At 37.5% G+C, this 17503-nt stretch overlaps 1 protein-coding gene across 1 annotated transcript in view; it reads left to right on the top strand.

Annotated features, from left to right (window-relative positions):
• The window catches only part of hpgd (15-hydroxyprostaglandin dehydrogenase), a 56284-nt gene that overhangs the window by 22119 nt on the left and 16662 nt on the right, over positions 1–17503 (top strand). The window contains exon 3 of the mRNA XM_062027202.1: positions 2629–2735. Coding sequence (XP_061883186.1) covers positions 2629–2735 — 107 coding nt within the window. The remainder of the gene's footprint in view (positions 1–2628; positions 2736–17503) is intronic.

The following is a 17503-nucleotide window of genomic DNA, read 5'->3' as shown; positions in this document are numbered from 1 at the left end:
TGTTAGATTTTTTTATAGCTATATTAGTCTATTTATACCTGCATTGTCCTTTCCATCCTTACCCTTTCCATCATTGTAACTGAGCTACTGTGTTGAACAATTTCCCTTGTGGATCATTAAAGTTTAAGTCCAACATTTAACCCACATGCTGTCCATTTTCGTGTGATCCTCCTTGAGATGGCTCTGCTCCTTCATTGGAGTCCAGCTGTTTATTTAAACTGATTGGACTTAATTCGGAAAGGCACAATCCTGTCTATGTAAGACCCCACAGCTCACTAGTGGTGTAGGCCTTCTCTGCTGGCCTAACATCACCAGAAATCATGATCATAATTAAAGATAAAAGTCATTTTTACTTTACTTTCCCTAAATATCTAAAAGTATTCATATTCTCTTCATGTCATTATGTTGTTGTTTTTATCCAATCAGAATTCAGCTGGCTTATGTTGCCAAATCTGCCCGTGGCCTTCAGAATCAACAATGCGTGCGGCTGTGCACTGTAAGCGAACCCGCACATACAGTTGATAGATAATTGCGATAGCCGATCAGATCGCGAGTTGTCCGTAAGGCCTTCTAGCTGGCCTCACGTTGAACGTGACATTTACGCGTCCTGTGATTGGATACTCGTTGGTTTGAGCCGCGGCGGTGCTATGCAGATCAGCAGAGCCACACCCGGGACGGCATACTTGCCAACCCTCCCGAATTTTCCGCGAGACTCCCGAAATTCAGCGCCATCTCCCGATTTTCAGCCGGAGCTGGAGGCCACGCCCCCTCCAGCTCTGGCTGAGAATCAGGATATTTTCAGGAGAATATTTGTCCCGGGAGGTTTGCGGACCTGAGTGAGGACAGGCTTTTTTTTCACGTCCGCTTTCCCACGATATAAACAGCGTGACGTAGGGCATCTCCAGGCGTTTGCCCAGCTCATGGAGCCATCCTCGGGGAAGAGACGGGAGGACAACAGGGTGACAAGAACTAAATCATCCAGACTACAGAAATTGTATTGTTTATTTTACCTAAAAATAAATATATATATATATATATTTTTTTTAAAACTAAATACATTTTTACTATATTTTGCTAAAAACATCAAAATTAATTGTATTTTTATTTGTATTTTTTTCTGACTCCTTATTACATCCAGCCACAGAATTATACATTAAAATTTAAGTAATTTACTTTAAATGATCATAATTCATTTAAAATTACCATATTTAATTATTAAAATAATTGCTTGTTTATCAACAACTTTAGCATTTTATTCATTGCATTTTGAATCTCTCAGAAGCCAAGTTATGTTGTATTCCTTAAGATTTATTTATGCAAGTTAAAAGTATCAATTATCTAAACAGTTTTGTTTGCATATTTTCAGGATGTGTATATGTATGTATGTATGTATATATACATACATACACTACCGTTCAAAAGTTTGGGGTCACATTGAAATGTCCTTATTTTTGAAGGAAAAGCACTGTACTTTTCAATGAAGATAACTTTAAACTAGTCTTAACTTGAAAGAAATACACTCTATACATTGCTAATGTGGTAAATGACTATTCTAGCTGCAAATGTCTGGTTTTTGGTGCAATATCTACATAGGTGTATAGAGGCCCATTTCCAGCAACTATCACTCCAGTGTTCTAAAGGTACAATGTGTTTGCTCATTGGCTCAGAAGGCTAATTGATGATTAGAAAACCCTTGTGCAATCATGTTCACACATCTGAAAACTGTTTAGCTCGTTACAGAAGCTACAAAACTGACCTTCCTTTGAGCAGATTGAGTTTCTGGAGCATCACATTTGTGGGGTCAATTAAACGCTCAAAATGGCCAGAAAGAGAACTTTCATCTGAAACTCGACAGTCTATTCTTGTTCTTAGAAATGAAGGCTATTCCACTAAATTGTTTGGGTGACCCCAAACTTTTGAACGGTTATGTATGTATGTATGTATGTATGTATGTATGTATGTATGTATGTATATATGTGTATATATATAGGAAATACTTGACTTGGTGAATTCTAGCTGTAAATATACTCCCCTCTTAACCACGCCCCCACCCCACCACCGTAAATGTGTCTTATTGCAGGTCACGACGCAGCTTCAGCCTCTCGGTACATCGGCTTTGTAAACATGCGCTGCATGTTGCTTCCTGGCTTTGCAGTATTTCTGCTGTGGAATATTTCCACACGGCGGGGACATGTTGTGATGAGCTTCAGTGCCACTCAATTATAGAGTTACACAGAGTTCAGGGAAAAGGGAAAATGTATTGGAGTAAAAGTACTCATTTTACGTAGGAAATGTAATTTGGTAAAAGGGAAAGTCCATATAAATTAACGTACGGATATGTACAAATGATACTCTAGCTCTGTACAGTAAGTATTATACTTAATTACTTTACTTTACAACACTGTTTATAAATATAATCCGGTGATTTTTGTCTGCTGTATCAATACAAAATGCACAAAAGTATAAACATGCTCAAAAATCCATCAGTCATCTGGGCTAAGCGTTGGACCTTCTTCAATCCTAAATTGTCCCCGCAGTCGCTTGTAGTGTTAAAAGTTTCACACACTTCTCATCAAATGTATAATTGACTGATGGCTTTTGTTTTTGTTTTTTTTGTATATGGTTTAGAAGCCTTCCGGAGCACGGTGGACCTGTTTGGTCGCCTGGACATCGTCATCAACAATGCTGGAATCAACAATGAAAAGAACTGGGAGAAGACCATACAAGTTAACCTGGTGAGGTGTCAAGATGATTGGCGGTTTGATGGAAATATTTGTGAAAAGACTAAAATCTAAACTTAGTCTATACAGCGAAACAAAAGGCATTCTTATTGGTTATCTCTCAACTCGACGTGCTGATTTAATCCCAGTATCCCCTGCAGTCCTTTGAAGTTCCCTTGAACTTGGCCTTCTGCCCATGATGTCGTTCCTTGCATGGAAACGTGCGCAATAATCACTGCGTCAATAGAGAATGACACATCCTAAACATGCTTTAATTATCTTCCATTTTAGTTACGGCCCTGGAAACAAATGTTACAGCTGACTATGAAAATATCCAACACTTAACTTAAAACATGGCTCTGACCAATACATTAAAAGATGAATGTAGCTAAGGTGGGTTGTATTGCAAATGTGTTTCTGACCAATTTGTTTATAAAAAAAAAATGTGACCAACAATATATACTGTACTTTTGTATACAATATATAATTAAAAAGATAGTGATCAACAATATCAACAAAATAATTCATATTATTCTGTAATTGATTTCATCCAGTTGCTTGAGCAAAATTATTTAAGCAAAACCACAAAACAATAGACTCAAGTATTCCCCTGAAACTATTGTTTTTGTTTGCAATATCCCCCCAAAAATATTGATAATATAACAGGGCATTTAATCGATCGCAACTGGACTGTTCAGTTTGCATTACACAATCCTTGCAACTATTCCTAAAAGGCTCAGCGGTTCTACTCAGACTTAGATTGTTCAGATCTAGTCTAGATGCTGGTGCCAAAGCCCCAACTATTTACCTTCCAACAAAAGGAGGGCGTGCACAGACACGGATGGTTCATCACTATTGTATTGAAAAAAAACAGCTGTTGAGATGCGAAAGAGAAACTCTTGTGTCAATGCCAACAGTCGTTAAAACGGAATTCCCCCTCGTTAGCTTGGAGGCAACGTGTGGCAAAGCGATCATTGCGGAACAACCACTACCAGCCCAAAATCAGTCATTGGACTGGAATCACCCACGTTAACATTCCATTCAGTTGTAAAAAAATGGCACAAAAGGAGCACCTGGAAATGGAACGTTTCTAACGACAGTACAAATATAGCTCATGAACAGAGGCGGTGGTTTGCAACACCACATACTCCTACATACAACACAACCCTTTCAAGCATTCCTAAAAGGCTCAACAAGTTTGCGTCCGACAAATCACAAGAGTTAGGAACTTTCCGGTTCTCCCTACCAGTTCTTTTTCAAGAGGTACAGTGTTGTCCCTCACAGCCCAGTGGCCTGTGACTCGTACAGTATACCTTTTTGGAGGGTGGGCTCAGGGGCCGTACTTATCAAGCTTCTTAGAGTGCCATTTTACACTTAAGTCCTGAGAATTTGCGAAATTTAGTCCTACTCTCAAACTTAAGAATAAAAGCTTTTTATCAACGTTCTTAAGTCAAAGAATCACTCCTACTCTCCACGATATTTAAGAGACCTTCAGAGGTGTCTTAAGTGGTTAGGAGTTGCCAGCAGGGGATGGCACTGAGGCGAGAGACGTGCGCGAACGTTCAGGGAACGGAACAATGTTTTTTTTTTTGATGACGAGCAGCTGATCAAACGGTATCGTTTAGACAGAGCGGATATTATTTTTGTCACAGATTTAATACTTTCCGATTCCTTGATTTCTGCATGTCTGCAGTGGGCTAGTGTATATATAGAGCCACCCACACCAGTTTCAAATTAGTTGCCTAATTAATGAATTGGAAAGAAAATGTTATGACAGTAGCGTATGTGTGTGGCCGTGAGGTGAGTGACGTCAGTGAGTGTGTGGGCGATAGAAGAGAGGGAGCGGTAGCATGAGTGCCGGCGGGGACTAGTTTGTTTTGTATTATTTTGTAGTTTATTGTCAAAATATACACTCCCATTGTCCACTTAAATATTTCCAAGATATTTCTTTATTCTTAGACAACGGATTCCCTTCCGTGATTGGTCATTTCTATGGACACAGAAATGACGTCACCTAAAATTGCGTTTACGGCACATAGTAATGTCGTAATTCAGCTCTGAGTGTGACACTTAAGATTCAGTCCTACACTTCGCTGAAAGTGTGAGTAAGACGCTTGATAACTAACTTTTAAGTGCAGCTTTCAGCGAAGAATTTATTTACTCTTAAGTCAACTCTTAGCAGACTTCTTAGGAGTAATTCTAAGAAGCTTGATAAGTACGGCCCCAGGTGTGTAATTCCTTCGTGTTGCTACGATGGAACGTGGATGGACGTTGTTGAGCTACTAGTCTGGATTGTGCCAAATTAGTGAGTCTCAAACGGGTGTGTGCACGTTATGAAATTGTAGTTGAGAATGTTTCCCAAATTTGAAGTTTTAATTGAACTTCAATAGAGGCTGCAACAGCAAGTATAAATGCATTTCCAATACGAATTTAAAAATTCCATATAATTCTAATGATTATTTTTGGTTGCTTTGTGGACTTGGAGAAGGCATTCAACCGTGTACCCCGGGAAGTCCTGTGGGGAGTGCTCAGAGAGTATGGGGTATCGGACTGTCTGATTGTGGCGGTCCGCTCCCTGTATGATCAGTGTCAGAGCTTGGTCTGCATTGCCGGCAGTAAGTCGGACCAGTTTCCAGTGAGGGTTGGACTCCGCCAAGGCTGCCCTTTGTCACCGATTCTGTTCATAACTTTTATGGACAGAATTTCTAGGCGCAGTCGGGGCGTTGAGGGGATCCGGTTTGGTGGCTGCAGGATTAGGTCTCTGCTTTTTGCAGACGACGTGGTCCTAAAGGCTTCATCTGGCCAGGATCTTCAGCTCTCACTGGATCGGTTCGCAGCCGAGTGCGAAGCGACTGGGATGGGAATCAGCACCTCCGAGTCCATGGTTCTTGCCCGGAAAAGGGTGGAGTACCATCTCCGGGTTGGGGAGGAGATCTTGCCCCAAGCTGGGAAGTTCAAGTACCTCGAAGTCTTGTTCACGAGTGAGGGAAGAGTGGATCGTGAGATCGACAGGCGGATCGGTGCGGCGTCTTCAGTAATGCGGAAGCTGTATCGATCCGTTGTGAAGAAGGAGCTGAGCCGGAAGGCAAAGCTCTCAATTTACCGGTCGATCTACGTTCCCATCCCCACCTATGGTCATGAGCTTTGGGTTATGACCAAAAGGACAAGATCACGGGTACAAGCGGCCGAAATGAGTTTCCTCCGCCGGGTGGCGGGGCTTTCCCTTAGAGATAGGGTGAGAAGCTCTTCTTCAAACTAAAGCCGCCGCTCCTCTACACCGAGAGGAGCCAGATGAGGTGGTTCGGGCATCTGGTCAGGATGCCACCCGAACGCCTCCCTAGGGAAGTCTTTAGGGCACGTCCGACCGGTAGGAGGCCACGGGGAAGACCCAGGACACGTTGGGAACGCCTCGGGATCCCCCGGGAGGAGTTGGACTAATTGGCTGGGGAGAGGGAAGTCTGGGCTTCCCTGCTTAGGCTGCTGCCCCCGCGACCCGACCTCTGATAAGCGGAAGAAGATGGATAGATGGATTATTTTTGGTGTATTCCACAATCAGTTTTTTTTTGTATATTTAATACATGATTGTTTCACATAGCAATATTATCGCAATGACCCTCATGTACATTACATTTTAATTACCGCCAAGATTGTTCTTAAACAATTAAGAAAAAAAAAGCGTATCCTTTTAAACAAAATAAATGTGATGTATCAAAAAAATAACATGATTAAAAGAAAATACACATTTGACCAGAATGCTGTAACAAAGTATTCAAAATTTTACAAAATTGTTTGATTTAGGTTTGTAAACAATTTGTATTTTAGCCAAAAACGTTATTCGTGACACATTTTATTTTGACACTAAATTATCTGAATTGCAACAGATTTAATTCTACTTCCTGTGATTCTAATTCAAATGTTACTTCAACATCCTATGTGTTGAAGCCAATTCAATTCATATTTTGATTCAAAATGGAAATGTTGCACTAATATAGTGGCTACATGACGATAGCTTGATATTAGGATGGTGTTGTGATTTGATGGTTCTTCCAGCCAGCTGCCAGTGTCGAATTGTGCAATGGTCTTGTATGCAGTGATTTAGTTTTCTTTAATTCTTTGGAGTGGAAACCCAACATCTGCAAACGGGATGGGCTGGCATTGAAACTCTTGTAATTCTAACCAGGTGTTCTTGTGTGTGTTCTTGTATTTCTACACTTCTTGAGACATCGAAAAGTAGCTTCCATATGGGGACCGGTGAACAAGTTAGGACATAAATCATGGTCCCAATATGGAAAACCATTGCATCCGATAGAGAGCCAAATACTAGAGTCCGTGAACATTGCTCCAAAGTCAGGATTTGTTAGTTGATTTAATGTGCATACAAAATTAAACAGACAGGTGCTATTCATCCCCGAAAAAACTCGGCAGGTGAACAGCTGATTTTACGACTTCCGGTGCTGACGCAAGACAACCCGCGTCCCATATGTGACCCTAGGATTAACAAATACACTGCGGCTCTAAGACTATAGTGGCCATTAACAGTTAGTTTCTACAGCTGGGTTGACCAAAGTGTGGCACAGGGGCCATCTGTGGTCCGTGACTCAATTGTCATCAGCCTTAAGCACATTACAAAAACAAAAAATTGATCATTTGTACCCCTCGTGGTGAAATCTATCAAAATTAGGGTGGTCCCAAAAAGGAGGGATTCTTCAAATTGACTGTTTTAAAAGGGCTCCCCCTCTGGTCAACATATGAAATAAGTGTGTAAGAAATTGAAATGTGCCGCCTTTGGCCAAAATGAATACAAAAAATATGTATATAGAGACATACTTTAATAATTTGAAGTAAATATTGAAGATTAAAAACCAATTACAAACAATAAATTCAACAAAAAAATTAAAGCTTTTTTATATTTGCATAGTTTGTATATATTAATGTTGTAAATGCAAATATGTATACATCTAGAAAGGGTGGTCCTACAGAGGTAGGCAGGTCTCAAGAAGGTAACAAATACGTGTGTGTGTGTGTGTAATGCAACACAGCAGGTCCATGAAATTATCCTTGGGCATCTTCTATTTATTATGCTGAAGAACTTCATGTTCTGTATTTTCCTTTGCACAACCGACAAATGTGGATCCCTTTTGCCATCTTCGTGCGTCGAGGAGGAAATTCCTCATAAACAGACATAATCAGCACAGGCTTCCGAGAGGCTCTATCTAGTGTTCTATCTTGTTTTCTTGCGTGTGCCGGGAGGAAAATATAGACAGACATCTTGCCTCTTGTTAGTCCAGTGGTTCTTAACCCCTTGTGTGGTGTTCGGGTCTGTGGGACCTGTTTTCATTTTTTTATTAAAAAGAAAAATGATACAATTAATTGATCTTTCAAACAGACTCACTGACTTTGGCTCATTTTCTGTGAAGAACATAAATCAGAATACATATTTAATGACCATACCCCCCCCCCCCTACACATTTATATTACATATAAGATGTCCGGGTCTAGTAGAAGTGTGGAAATTGATGTTCTGTGTACCGCACACATACACAGCAGGCCTAAACAGGAGGAGGACAGAGTGTAGGTACACAGAACGTCAGAGGGTCAAATGTGCGAGAAAATGAGAGCAGACCGTGTTGACAAACAATGTTGCAACCTTGTGTGCAGGTGCAGAAACACAAAAGAAGAATCCCTGTGGGATGCGGAAACTGGCAGAGAAATTTTCCGTGCAACGTTCATATTGTTACTCAGCCAGTGTTTGTGGGTCTGATGGACCCGTTGCATTTTGTGGCTTTTAATGCCTCACAATCAAACACTTTTATGTTAAAATACTGAACAGCTGTTTACCTTATCCCAATAAACGTCTGTTCAGTATGCAAAATGCAACGGGTCCATCAGACCCACAAACGCTGGCTAACAATATGAGCATTACACAAGGGTTAAGCACGGGGGAGAGGGGTTAGTGCATCTGCCTCAAAATACGAAGGTCCTGAGTAGTCCTGGGTTCAATCCCGGGCTCGGGATCTTTGTGTGTGGAGTTTGCATGTTCTCCCCGTGACTGCGTGGGTTCCCTGCGGGTACTCCGGCTTCCTCCCACCTCCGAAGACATGCACCTGGGGATAGGTTGATTGGCAACACTAAATGGTCCCTAGTGTGTGAATGTTGTCTATCTGTGTTGGCCCTGTGATGAGGTGGTGTACGCTGCCTTCCACCCAAATGCAGCTGAGAGGCTCCAGCACCCCTCGCGACAAGCAGTAGAAAATGGATGTATTTTTTTCATTTAATTTTTTTTTTACTCAATATTACATTTATAATGACTTAAAGGCCTACTGAAATGAATTTTTTTTATTTAAACGGGAATAGCAGATCCATTCTGTGTGTCATACTTGATCATTTCGCGATATTGCCATATTTTTGCTGAAAGGATTTAGTAGAGAACGACGATAAAGATCGCAACTTTTGGTATCTGATCAAAACAACCCTTGCCCGTACCGGAAGTAGCGTGACGTCACAAGACAAAGGATTCCTCACAATTCCGCTTTGTTTACAATGGAGCGAGAGACATTCGGACCGAGAAAGCGACGATTACCCCATTAATTTGAGCGAAGATGAAAGATTCGTGGATGAAGAACTTTAGAGTGAAGGACTACAGTGTAGTGCGGGGTGTATCTTTTTTCGCTCTGACCGTAACTTAGGTACAAGCTGGCTCATTGGATTCCACACTCTCTCCTTTTTCTATTGTGGATCACGGATTTGTATTTCAAACCACCTCAGATACTATATCCTCTTGAAAATGAGTCGAGGAATGCGAAATGGACATTCACAGTGACTGAACATGTAAATACACGGTTAATAATTTTCAGCTTTGCGAAGCTAAAAAAAATAGAAGCTAACTTAGCTACAGAGCTAACGTGATAGCATCAGTCTCAAATGCAGATAGAAACAAAATTTAAAAAAAACCCTGACTGGAAGGATAGACAGAAGATCAACAATACTATTAAACCATGAACATGTAAATACACGGTTAATTTTCAGCTTGACGAAGCTAAAAAAAAATAGAAGCTAACTTAGCTACGGAGCTAACGTGATAGCATCAGTCTCAAATGCAGATAGAAACTAAATTAAAAAAAAACGACTGGAAGGATAGACAGAAGATCAACAATACTATTAAACCATGAACATGTAAATACACGGTTAATTTTCAGCTTTGCGAAGCTAAAAAAATAGAAGCTAACTTAGCTACAGAGCTAACGTGATAGCAGGCTCAAATGCAGATAGAAACAAAATTTTAAAAAACCCTGACTGGAAGGATAGACAGAAGATCAACAATACTATTAAACCATGAACATGTAAATACACGGTTAATAATTTTCAGCTTGACGAAGCTAAAAAAAAATAGAAGCTAACTTAGCTACGGAGCTAACGTGATAGCATCAGTCTCAAATGCAGATAGAACCTAAATTTAAATAAAAAAAACCCTGACTGGAAGGATAGACAGAAGATCAACAATACTATTAAACCATGAACATGTAAATACACGGTTAATAATTTTCAGCTTGACGAAGCTAAAAAAAAATAGAAGCTAACTTAGCTACGGAGCTAACGTGATAGCATCAGTCTCAAATGCAGATAGAACCTAAATTTAAATTAAAAAAACCCTGACTGGAAGGATAGACAGAAGATCAACTATACTATTAAACCATGAACATGTAAATACACGGTTAATAATTTTCAGCTTGACGAAGCTAAAAAAAAAATAGAAGCTAACTTAGCTACGGAGCTAACGTGATAGCATCAGTCTCAAATGCAGATAGATCCTAAATTTAAATTAAAAAAAACCCTGACTGGAAGGATAGACAGAAGATCAACAATACTATTAAACCATGAACATGTAAATACACGGTTAATAATTTTCAGCTTGACGAAGCTAAAAAAAAATAGAAGCTAACTTAGCTACGGAGCTAACGTGATAGCATCAGTCTCAAATGCAGATAGATCCTAAATTTAAATTTAAAAAAACCCTGACTGGAAGGATAGACAGAAGATCAACAATACTATTAAACCATGAACATGTAAATACACGGTTAATTTCAGCTTGGCGAAGCTAAAAAAAAATAGAAGCTAACTTAGCTACGGAGCTAACGTGATAGCATCAGTCTCAAATGCAGATAGATCCTAAATTTAAATTTTAAAAAACCCTGACTGGAAGGATAGACAGAAGATCAACAATACTATTAAACCATGAACATGTAAATACACGATTAATAATTTTCAGCTTGACGAAGCTAAAAAAAAAATAGAAGCTAACTTAGCTACGGAGCTAACGTGATAGCATCAGTCTCAAATGCAGATAGAACCTAAATTTAAATAAAAAAAACCCTGACTGGAAGGATAGACAGAAGATCAACTATACTATTAAACCATGAACATGTAAATACACGGTTAATAATTTTCAGCTTGACTAAGCTAAAAAAAAATAGAAGCTAACTTAGCTACGGAGCTAACGTGATAGCATCAGTCTCAAATGCAGATAGATCCTAAATTTAAATTAAAAAAAACCCTGACTGGAAGGATAGACAGAAGATCAACAATACTATTAAACCATGAACATGTAAATACACAGTTAATTTCAGCTTGGCGAAGCTAAAAAAAAAATAGAAGCTAACTTAGCTACGGAGCTAACGTGATAGCATCAGTCTCAAATGCAGATAGAACCTAAATTTAAATAAAAAAAACCCTGACTGGAAGGATAGACAGAAGATCAACTATACTATTAAACCATGAACATGTAAATACACGGTTAATAATTTTCAGCTTGACGAAGCTAAAAAAAAATAGAAGCTAACTTAGCTACGGAGCTAACGTGATAGCATCAGTCTCAAATGCAGATGGATCCTAAATTTAAATTAAAAAAAACCCTGACTGGAAGGATAGACAGAAGATCAACAATACTATTAAACCATGAACATGTAAATACACAGTTAATTTCAGCTTGGCGAAGCTAAAAAAAAATAGAAGCTAACTTAGCTACGGAGCTAACGTGATAGCATCAGTCTCAAATGCAGATAGAAACTACATTTTAAAAAAAAAACCCTGACTGGAAGGATAGACAGATCAACAATACTATTAAACCATGAACATGTAAATACACGGTTAATAATTTCCAGCTTGGCGAGGCTAAAAAAAATAGAAGCTAACTTAGATGCGGCGGCGGGCATTGTACGCTTTTGACGACACCCCGGCCGCCATGAGTCGGCAAACATATTTTTCCCCAAAGTTGCGTACGTGACATGCACATATCGACACGCATGTACGGGCAAGCGATCAAATGTTTGGAAGCCAAAGCTGTACTCACCGTAGTGCGTCTGCTATCCTGCTCAAAACACAACACAACCTCCTGGTGTTGCTGCAGCCAGCCGCTAATACACCGATCGCACCTACAACTTTCTTCTTTGCAGTCTCCATTGTCCATTAAACAAATTGCAAAAGATTCACCAACACAGATGTCCAGAATACTGTGGAATTTTGTCGAAGAAAACGGAGGTATTTGAATTGGGTCCAAAAACTTCCCTTGACCTCGTGACGTCACGCGCATACGTCATCATACCGCGACGTTTTCACGAGGAAGTTTCCCGGGAAATTTAAAATTGCACTTTATAAGTTAACCCGGCCGTATTGGCATGTGTTGCAATGTTAAGATTTCATCATTAATGTATAAACTATCAGACTGCGTGGTCGGTAGTAGTGGCTTTCAGTAAGCTACCATAGCTCAGGGTCACTATAGTTGCTGGTAGAATTAAATTGTGTCACGTGGTTAAAAAGTGATTCTGAAGCGTAGACTTTGCACATCTCTTCCTCCAGTGGTCCCCAGATAAATTGCGTTTGCGATCTCTGGGCTAGTCCCAACTGCAACTCGAGACCTAAGCGAGGGATCTGTGCATAAAGCCCCAAAACAAAATCTGTACCAAGAGACGGCTTACTTCGAAACAGGATCCCCCCCCACTGCAGCAAAGCCCCCAGCTAAATCAAAGGGTAATGTGGCCCTGCCGCACCCCGCCATGTCATAAATGGGCGTGTGCCAGCCACCCATAAGACTTTGGGCCTGGTCTATGAAATGTTTGCATGTATTAAAACACGTGCAAACTTGATAGCGCGCGTAAAGCGGATCTACTAAGCTTGCGCGCAAAGTATTGAGTCTCTTAAATGAGCAAAATGGACCGCATAATCCATTTAGCGTATTTGTCTTCGTGTAGGTCAGGGGTGTCCAAACTTTTTCCACTGAGGGCCGCAAACGGAAAAATTAAAGCATGTGGGGGCCATTTTGATATTTTTTATTTTCAAACCATAACAAAATATATGGATTTTTTGTATTTATTTTACCTTTAGGGGTCCCGGGGACCATAAAGGGTCTCAGTTATTAAAATGTTAAAAATAAGTCTAATTTGTATTATTTTGTAACGCTTACAGTAAATTTCTATATCAACTTAAAAAAAAAAAAGGTTTTATGGCTTTTCTGTCACACTGTTTTTTAGAGTAAAACCGAAATATGCAGTATTTAGTAATTAGAGCCCTAAAATATAAATAATGCAGGACACCGTTGATTTTAATTATTTAATATTTGAGTCATTACAGGGAAAAGATAAACAAAATACCACTGAATGTATTTGGGATCCAAAAATTGCCCCACTCATAAAGTGATACATTTTTATTTTTTTTACTTTGATCACTTAAGTTACGAGATCAACTTCAGATATATCTGTCGATTTTTACGTTTGAACTATTTTGTTTGTTTTATGCTCTTTAGTCAAAGAAAACATTGTTTTTATATGGCAACTACACAATATATGCAATATTTACCATTATGAAACACTTTAAAGTGAAAAATTTGAACTAATTGGAGCTTTGAAAATAATTATAACATGGATTTTTTGTCATTTTTTTCTTTTTTGAGCAGTGGCAAAAAAGAAACAAAAGAAAAAAAAAACAGCCTGCATGGCAGCTTTGTGTCAACATTGCAACTTTTTCTCGTTAGATTTCACCTCATTCCACTTTTTTTAATGTTCATTTTTGTTTTTTGCAATAGCATTTCCAGAATGTGTGGCGGGCCGGTAAACAATTAGCTGCGGGCCGCAAATGGCCCCCGGCCCGCACTTTGGACACCCCTGATGTAGGTAGATGCAGAATATATGCTGATTATCAGAACAGCCACAATACTTGGAGGAGATGCCCATATTGGAAACCCTAACCCCTATTTATCACACACAATGTGATTTATTAAGACTAAAACCTATTTAGCTATAATCTGGTACAGAACATATCTGTCTTTGAGCTTAATGTTTCTGTGCATTGTCCCTTCAAATAAAGACTAAACTAAACATTCTCACCATCTCCCACCGCTGTTAGTTAATGCGTTAGACCAGGGGTGTCCAAACTTTTTCCACCGAGGGCCGTACACGGAAAAATTTAAGCATGCGGGGGGCCATTTTGATATTTTTCATTTTCAAACCTTAACAAAATATATGGATTTTTTTTTTTTTAAATTTTTAACCTTTAGGGCTCCCGGGGACTATAAATGGTCTCAGTCATTAAACTGTTAAAAAAAAAAGTTTTTTTGTTTTTTTTTAATTTAACGCTTACAATAAATCTCTATATCAACTTGAGGTTGATATAAAGTAAAAAAAAAAAAAAAAGTTTTCTGTCAAAGACAACTTTGTTTTTTATAGTAAAACTGAAATATGCAGTATTTAGTAATTAGAGCCCTAAAAGATCAATAATGCAGGACACCATTGATTTTAATTTATTCAATATTTTTGAGTAATCACAGTAAAAGGTTAAATAAAATCCTACTAAATATATTTGGGATCCAAAAGGTCCCCCACTCATAAAGTGATACATTTTTATTAGTTTTTTTTTTAACTTTTCACTTAAATTACGAGAAACTTCAGATATGTCGATTTTACGTTTGAACTATTTTGTTTGTTTTATGCTCTTTTGTCGAATAAAACTTTGATGTTTTTATATGGCAACCACACAATATATGCAATATTTTTTCCACATAAAACATTTTAAAGGGATATGTTTAAATAATTCATTATAACATAGATTTTTAGTCTTTTTTTTTTAGCAATGGCAAAAAAAAGACAAAAGAAAAAAATCAGCCTGCATGGCAGCTTTCTGTCAACATTGCAGCTTTTTCTTGTTAGATTTCACCGCATTCCACTTTTTTAAAATGTTTTTTTAAATTTTTGCAATATTATCAATTTTGCAATTTTTGCAGAATGTGTGGCGATTAGCTGCGGGCCGCAAATGGCCCCCGGGCCGCACTTTGGACACCCCTGCGTTAGACACTAATGGCCTGATCTATCAAAGGTTTTGCGTGTACTAAAACACGTGAAAACTTGATATCACACGCAAAGCTGACTGTCTCTCTTAAGTGAGCAGAATAAGGAGCGCAATCCATTGTGCGTGTCTGCCTTCATGAATATGCAGAATTTATTCTGATCATCAGAATTCCCACAATACGGAAATGTAAATCTAACCATTCAGCATGTGCCTTATGATTTATCAAGGCTGATCACTCTTTTGCATCTTTATTTAGCACCTCTGAGAAGTGCAAACTCTCTCCATCAGTTTGGGGGTCTTTGGCCTGGAAAACGCTGAAGATCCCGGGTCGCACATTGAAAAATCAAAGCTAGCGGGGGCCGTTTTGATATTTTTTATTTTAAAAACCAATACAACATATGTATAAAAAAATATACATTCAGGCTTCCACTCAGGCTTTATCCCGGGGACCCCAAAGGGTTTTAGTCTAAAAAATATTTTAAAAATTTGTCATTATTCAGTATTTGTTATTATTGAAGTTTTTAAATCTCTAGATCAACATTAGGTCTGTCAATATAAAAAAAAATTAAGATTTAAATTGTATCCTTTTTGTCAAAGAAAACCCTTTTTTTTAATGAAAAAAATACAAAATATGCAATGTTTTCACCCAATAAATTTTTTAAGTGGGATATTTGAGATTATATAATTGGCAAAGACACTTAAAAACTAATCACACTAAAATTGTAGGGGATCCAAAAGGGTCCTACTCATTAAAGTGTTAAAAAATATATATATATTTTTTTTTTTTTACTGTTTACTTTTAACACAATCTTGAGATCAACTTCAGATCGGTCAATTATAAGTTTTGTTTATTTTTTTTTGTTCGTTTTAGGCCCTTTAAAAAAAAAAAAAAAGAGCTCGTTTTTTTACATGGCAAACACAAAATATGCAACATTTTCCCCCCAAAATATCTCAAAATATTAAATGTGATGTAATTGGAGCCTTGAATAGGTCAATAATTCATAATGACATTGATTTTAATTCATTATTTTTTGAGCAATGACACTTAAAAACTAATCACACTAAAATTGTAGGGGATCCAAAAGGGTCCTACTCATTAAAGTGTTAAAAAATATATATATATATATATTTTTTTTTTACTGTTTACTTTTAACACAATAATCTCGAGATCAACTTCAGATCTATCTGTCAATTATAAGTTTTGTTTATTTTTTTGTTTGTTCGTTTTAGGCCCTTTAAAAAAAAATAAAAAAAAGAGCTCGTTTTTTTACATGGCAAACACAAAATATGCAACATTTTCCCCCAAAAATATCTCAAAATATTAAATGTGATGTAATTGGAGCCTTGAATAGGTCAATAATTCATAATGACATTGATTTTAATTCATTATTTTTTGAGCAATGACACTTAAAAACTAATCACACTAAAATTGTAGGGGATCCAAAAGGGTCCTACTCATTAAAGTGTTAAAAAATATATATATACATATTTTTTTTAACTGTTTACTTTTAACACAATAATCTCGAGATCAACTTCAGATCTATCTGTCAATTATAAGTTTTATTGTTGTTTATGTTTTTTGTTTGTTCGTTTTAGGCCCTTCTTTAAAAAAAAAAAAAAAAAGCTTGTTTTTTTTACATGGCAAACACAAAATATGCAACATTTTCCCCCAAAAAATATCTCAAAATATTAAATGTGATGTAATTGGAGCCTTGAATAGGTCAATAATTCATAATGACATTGATTTTAATTCATTATTTTTTGAGCAATGACACTTAAAAACTAATCACACTAAAATTGTAGGGGATCCAAAAGGCTCCTACTCATTAAAGTGTTAAAAAATATATATATATTTTTTTTTTTTACTGTTTACTTTTAACACAATAATCTCGAGATCAACTTCAGATCTATCTGTCAATTATAAGTTTTATTGTTGTTTGTTTTTTGTTTGTTCGTTTTAGGCCCTTTTAAAAAAAAACAGCTCGTTTTTTTTACATGGCAAACACAAAATATGCAACATTTTCCCCAAAAAATATCTCAAAATATTAAATGTGACGTAATTGGAGCCTTGAATAGGTCAATAATTCATAATGACATTGATTTTGATTCATTATTATTTTTTAAAGAAAGAAACAGCCTGCATGGCAGCTTTGTGTGATTAGAGTAAACATAACTGTTTTTAACTTTTAACTTTTAACTGCTTTTTATCTAACAAAATTGTTCTAAGGGTAATTTTGTATTTGCTTTTTTAATGTGTATCTTACTTCTGTTAATTTTTTTTTTTAGTCTGTCCTTTGCCTTTATTTCTTTGTGGTGTACAGCCCTTTGTTTTTCAACTGTGGTTGTTTTTAAAGGGCTTTATAAATAAAGTTGGTATGGTATAGCTATATTTTCTTGTTACATTTCACCTGTTTGCTCTTTAAATACCACTTTTAATGTTTTGTTTTTTT

The sequence above is a fragment of the Entelurus aequoreus genome, linkage group LG18 (assembly GCF_033978785.1).
Source record: "Entelurus aequoreus isolate RoL-2023_Sb linkage group LG18, RoL_Eaeq_v1.1, whole genome shotgun sequence".
NCBI classification, from domain to species: domain Eukaryota; kingdom Metazoa; phylum Chordata; class Actinopteri; order Syngnathiformes; family Syngnathidae; genus Entelurus; species Entelurus aequoreus.
The sequence above is the reverse complement of the archived record's forward strand: the minus strand, read 5'-3'. Positions and strand labels throughout refer to the sequence as shown.